Consider the following 6,000-nt stretch of genomic DNA (forward strand, 5'->3'; position numbering starts at 1 on the left):
TTTCTGCAGGGCGAAGCAATCCTATCACCCCTGAGGGAGCATTAGCTCTTTATACTCAGAGCCTCCTGAGAGCTGCAGAGCTACCCCCACCAGTACCCCTGCTGCTAGCACATCTTCAAGGGTTGGAGCAGCAGAGAAGGGAGGTTGAGAAGACAGCCAGCTCTCATCAGATGCGTTCAGTCTCCACCCAAAGACCTCACAAGCTGGGCACAGTGGCATACTCCTCTAATCCCAGCAAGTGGGAAGGCTGAGACAAAAGGATCACAAGTTCAAGGCCAGCCTGTCTCAGAATTAAAAGTAAAAAGGACAGGCTATAGCCAGTGGTAGAGCACCCCTGGGTTCAATTAAAAAAAAAAAATGTCGTGCCCTGCAGCAGTGGGGGAGGCTGCCTCCTTGCTGCCCCTTGGCAGGCAGGCAGGTCCACACTGCTCTCGTGGGGACACCTGCAGAAGGCACCCTCAAGCCAGTGCCAGCCAGGGTCCACGTCCTTTCCCAGCAGCCTTCCCCTCGGCAGCATGATCCAGATGTCCCTGAATAACGAGGCTGGTGATTGCCGTCACCCCTCTCCCAGTACCCCAAACCAATCTCATCTCTACACAATTTATTTTGAAACTTTGCAAAAATTTATAAAAATATTCTTTATCTCAACTAATTTTTTTTAATTGGAAGAAACATCTGACTTTCAGAAGTAGCTCTAGCCACTTGTACAAGCAATGCGGTAACACAGGGAAATTTAACATCTCCTATGAGGCACAATGAGCTGGTCCAGGCTCAGTAAGTGTCTCCTGGTCAAACATCAGCCCCAGGTCAACTGAGCCCTGGAGTGGCACATACACTCAGCTGGAGCGGGAAGGCCCTGCACACAGGCCCCAGCGGCAACTGAGTCTCCTGAAAGCAAAGGCACTTTGTTGTCCTTCCTCTGCGCTTTCCACAAACCCTACAAAATCTTGAGCCACCAATCTAGAGAAAGGAGGGGACACAAATATTAAAACAGAGTCTCCAAACCTGAGGCAGCTGCATTTCAGAATGGAGAGATATGGGGGACAAACGTGGATAACCACCCTGTGCCATGGAAGTGCCCTGCCTGACTGTTCTTCAGAGGAGACCAGAAAACACCAGCGCTCATCACAAAATGATTGAGCACTGAAACAGGATAGATTTTTGCTATGTTAATTACAGAAGGTATGAAGAAGGGAAAGAAAAACCCACCTGTGCAAAAAATGCAAAATTTCTTTCCCCATTATGAACACATGTGCGAAATGCAGTAGAGAATTTGAAGTCATTTGAAAGGAGCACAGCCACAGAATCGGAGTGAAGTCATTATTATAAATGAATTCAAAACTGACAGGACAGGCATGCACAGTGCACTCAGAGAACTAAGGCACATATTCACTTAACCATGCTAGGGCAAGAATTTTCTTCTTCAACAGACAACACAAAGCAATAGCGTGCCCCATCAAACAAGGACCAAATAATAATCAGGTTTTTAACAGTTCTGATTTAAAGTTTCTTAAATCAGAATGTTCCCAAGATCACAATCCAGAAATTTTAACAATTCATTCACACCACCATGAAACAAGCACTTAAAAAAAAAAAATAACCAAAAGAAACTAAGCACATAGATGATGTACCTGGATCAATGAGAACTTCCTGTGCCCCTGGAAGAGAGAACAGATTAGGGTCTTTTATTTGGAAAACAAAACTACTTTTTAACTACTAAAACACATTTCATAATTCACATAGCGTTGAAAAGCTGGACACTTGAAGGTAATCAGAAAGGCAAGTCAGTGTGTTCCCAGTACAGGGCCTTTGTGTTGCAGGAGGAAAGAAAGAAAAGCCCCTGTTACCACGCCCTCCACCAACAGCTAAGTGCCTCCACACTTCTGGGCCCCCACCTTCTTAACTCCTGCTCCAACTCTTCTTAAACAAGTGTGCGAGTTTCTTATTTCCACAAATAAGCCCAGTGAGAAAGGAATATTGTTTGTGCAAGTGTAGGTCAGCACCTTGAAACAAGAGAGAGGAGGGGCCAGAGGTACTGTGGAACTTACCACTACTTCCCTAAACCAGGCAGCCATCTAGATCTCTCCACTCCCTCCTCACTCCCCACAGCTCACTCACTTGCGCGCTCTCTCTCTCTCTCTCTCTCTCACTCACACACACACACACACACACACACACTGAATTACTGGACACTTGATTGAGCAAAGGATTTCCAGTGTTTAGAAGATAACTTTGTATTTAGTTTAAAATAATTGACTTTATTACTATCAAAAAGCCTGTGAGGGCTGGGGATATAGCTCAGTTGGATATAGCTCAGTGCTTGCCTTGCACAAGGTCCTGGATTCAATCCCCAGAACCACAGGGGGGAAAAAGAAAATCCTGTGAAAGCCCTGGTCATCTGCTAAACCCCCAAGTATCTGTGAGACCCAGCTAGTCTCCTCTGCAAAATGACATTTCCCATCACAGCACAACCCCCGAGAACTAGTGGCTCCAGACGTGTTTTATCATTAGCTATTAACATCATTAAGCAGTTTTATAGGATTCAAAAAGGTGTGTCCTGAAAACTTCCTCTTACAAATAGCACATTCAGGGCTGGGGATGTGGCTCAAGCGGTAGCGCGCTCGCCTGGCATGCGTGCGGCCCGGGTTCGATCCTCAGCACCACATACAAACAAAGATGTTGTGTCCGCCGATAACTAAAAAATAATAAATAAATATTAAAATTCTCTCTCTCTCTCTCCCCCTCCCTGTCTCACTTCCTTTAAAAAAAAATAAATAAATAAATGAAATAAAATGTCTCCCTGACCTTTAAAAAAAAAAAACAAAAACAAAAACAAATAGCACATTCACCATTCCATTGTCCATACAGAACAATCCCGTGACTATGGGTGCCATGAGGAGCCATTCTGCCTACGGCCATCTGTTCTGCCACAGCCTGGCAGCCACCACTAAAATAAAGCACAGGCGCTTCCTTCCACTGAGCACCTCATCTGCCCCACCCTGCCCCTGGTGCTGGTTCCCTCAGGAAGCACCCAGGATCTCTGCTTAAGCCTGAGGAGGTAGTCCCCTCAGTAAGCCCCCTAGCCCCGTGATGGGGCCTGGCTAGAGGTGGGACATGTATTGACAACCACTGTCCTGCACCTGTGAGCTCACTGCAATGTGGCTTCATCAGCAGAAGGTAGCATTCCCACCCTCTACCTTCCTGCTCTTTAGTCTCCTCTCTCAACTGGCTGGACAGAAAGCAGGAGAGCTACTGAGGGGCAGCACATGTTCACCAACAGACACACACTTCAGCCTAGGCCTGGCCTGTAACCAGGAATAGGGGTTCAGGAAGGCTACTGACCCTCTAGCCACCTCAGCAGTGCCCTCCTCGATGCCTGCTCACTTCTTAACTGGACCTTTATTCACAAAACCATTTCCTCCTAGTTTAGTCCCTTAGTAATTATTCAAAATTATGAAATTATGGCTCCAACACAGAAACTATTAGCCAGCGGGGCTGGGCTTTCCACGAGGTCTTTCCCCTCTGCTGAACACTGTGCCCCTTCTCCTGTTCTCACCACTCTGCAGAGATATCAGCAGCCCCTGCCCAGACGAGAGGACTCTCTAGGAGCACCTGGCTTGGTGCAGCGCCTGTGTTCAGACCCACGTGGCTGAATTTGGAAAATGAGTCCCATCAGTGAATGCACAGCAGGGTGCAAGACCAGGGGCTCAAAGTTCTTCTCAGCTTTAAGGGGCTCCAGAGGTGGTCTCTCTCTCTCTCACGAAGGCACAGCCAGCTGGTTTCTAATATTGGAAGGAAAGTTCAGCTTCACCACTCTCTCACAGCATGCCTAAGATGTTCGTGCTGAGATGACAGACAAAAATAAGATATAACTGGAATGCTTTTTCCAGGTATCCAGAAATAATGGACATCGTGCTATTCTGAAGCACTAGATAAAAAAATAAAATTAAAGCAACCTTGTTTAAATCTTCTTTACAAACAGGAAAATTAGGCCTTTAAAAAAAAAAAAGGTACAACAGCTCCACCTATGGCCAAAAAGCCCATCCAAGCTGCTGAAAAAGACACAGCAAAATAAATTGCCTGCATACTGAGAAGAGATGAGGGGAGTTTGTTAACTAGGATGCTCAGAAACCATGACTAAAAGCTTAGTTAGCACATACTGAATTCTGCTTCAGGAAGGGATGGTATTCAGTAATTAATCTAAAAAGTTCCACACCCCTGCATGTCAACAAAAGAGAGAGGCTCACAGAAACTAAGCTGACCAGGAAGGGACCAGGGGCACCCAGGGCAGCCTCCTGGTCCACAGTGGGTAGACTGCGCCACAGGCTCTGCCCATCCAGCAATCAGGCTGGCTTCCTCCCAGGCTCTGTATTTTGCTCTATTCTAAAACCCAACTGATCCCCGAACCCTGCTACTATGAAGCCATCACTGATTTTGGAGCAGTAGACAGTGTCAGTACCTTGCATGGTGACTCCCAAAGGGTGACACAACTGTTGAGAGACAAAAGTTCTTGAAAAAGCATGCCTATTTAGTGACACTGCCTTCCTCTCCTCCACACAGGAAAGCTGACAGGTGGATGCCACCCAGTCTGTCATTGTGACAGTTACTCTGTACTGGACACTGGGGGCTCTCAGCAGGTTCCACTGTCATCCCACCCACAAATGAGGAGAAAGATTCAGGCCACAAAAACAAAGCTGGCAAGTTGCACAAGAGCTACATTCACCATCAAGAAAGAATACAGAGGTCTACTCTCTCAAAACTCACTAGCTTAAGTAAGTTGATCTTTTCTTCAGACTAAAAACTCCATAGAATCACTCAGTCTTTACAGCTAGTTCTCCTAACAACATCACTAGAAAAATGGACAGAATGTGACTCAGCAACAGCTGGATTTTCAAGCCACATTTTTTTGTTTGGTTTTTTTTGTTGTTGTTGTTGTTGTTTGTTTTTTGCACTGGAATCATTTTCAATATGTTGTTCTTAATGCTTAAAAGGTTAAGAAAGTAAAAAAATATAATTTTGATTTTTAGGTGTTTAGCTGCAAATAAGACTCTGTAAAAAGGCATGACTTTAGCCTAGGCCACTCTGGCTCTTATTTCCAATGACATCTCTTCCCATAAGGCCACAGAAGCCGCTCACTCACAGGTTTCGGGCTGGGCTGCTTGCAGTAGCTGAGAAGGACCACTATGCATTTGAGCACCTGGATCACATCCCAACCCTGCAGCTCCCCAGCTAGCTAGACCACCTGGCCTCAGTCCCTCGCAGAGAAGCACTGGCACCCACCCTCTGACACCCACTCTGTGGACCACAGTAGAGCCCTGGGCAGGCCCCCCGGCCTGGGGTGCTGAATGACTCTCTGCTATTCTGACCAGAGCCCTCCCCCGGCACCTACTGAGCACAGATTCTATCACTGGCCCCACCCCAACACTGCTGGATAACTCTGAGAATGATGGCTACTATTACTGGGTTCAGATAAAACAAAAAGTAGAGATGACCATAAAAAGAAACATTGGTGAGTCAATGATAAGCATTTTCTTAGGGATTAATTATAGAATGAAATATTAATTTTGGGATACACTGTGTCATCCGTTAATCTCAGACTTACAGTTTCATACACGAGTCTCCAGAATAAACTATTAGTGGAACCAAAAGTAAAGTTTTAAAAATTGAATTAAGACAAAAGAAGAATTAAAGAAAAAAAGAAAGAATTAAAAGAAGGAATTAAAGCAAAACAAGGCAGGGACTACAGTTAGGCTAAGATAACTCAATTTTAAGGGGAGGGAGTGCCCCAATCTTAGAGGAAATATGCCTGAAAACTGCAGTCTAGGGGCTGGGAATGTGGCTCAAGTGGTAGTGCACTCGCCTGGCATGCGTGCGGCCTAGGTTCAATCCTTAGCACCACATATAAACAAAGATGTTGTGTCCGGCGAAAACCAAAAATAAATATTAAAATTCTCTCTCTCTCTCTCTCTCTCTCTCTAAAAAAAAAAAAAAAAAAAAAAA

The 6,000-nt window shown here is 45.5% G+C and overlaps 1 protein-coding gene across 4 annotated transcripts in view; it reads right to left on the reverse strand.

Moving 5' to 3' along the window:
* The window catches only part of Trappc9 (trafficking protein particle complex subunit 9), a 501,039-nt gene that overhangs the window by 479,137 nt on the left and 15,902 nt on the right, over nucleotides 1–6,000 (reverse strand). For 3 of the 4 annotated variants that reach the window (XM_048802177.1, XM_048802179.1, XM_048802180.1), the window contains exon 5: nucleotides 1,632–1,658. The exons of the other annotated variant lie outside the window; for it this stretch is intronic. In XM_048802177.1, the coding sequence (XP_048658134.1) occupies nucleotides 1,632–1,658 (27 nt within the window). The remainder of the gene's footprint in view (nucleotides 1–1,631; nucleotides 1,659–6,000) is intronic. 4 annotated transcript variants of the gene reach the window in all.

The sequence above is a fragment of the Marmota marmota genome, unplaced genomic scaffold (genome assembly GCF_001458135.2).
Source record: "Marmota marmota marmota unplaced genomic scaffold, marMar, whole genome shotgun sequence".
Taxonomy (NCBI): Eukaryota; Metazoa; Chordata; class Mammalia; order Rodentia; family Sciuridae; genus Marmota; species Marmota marmota.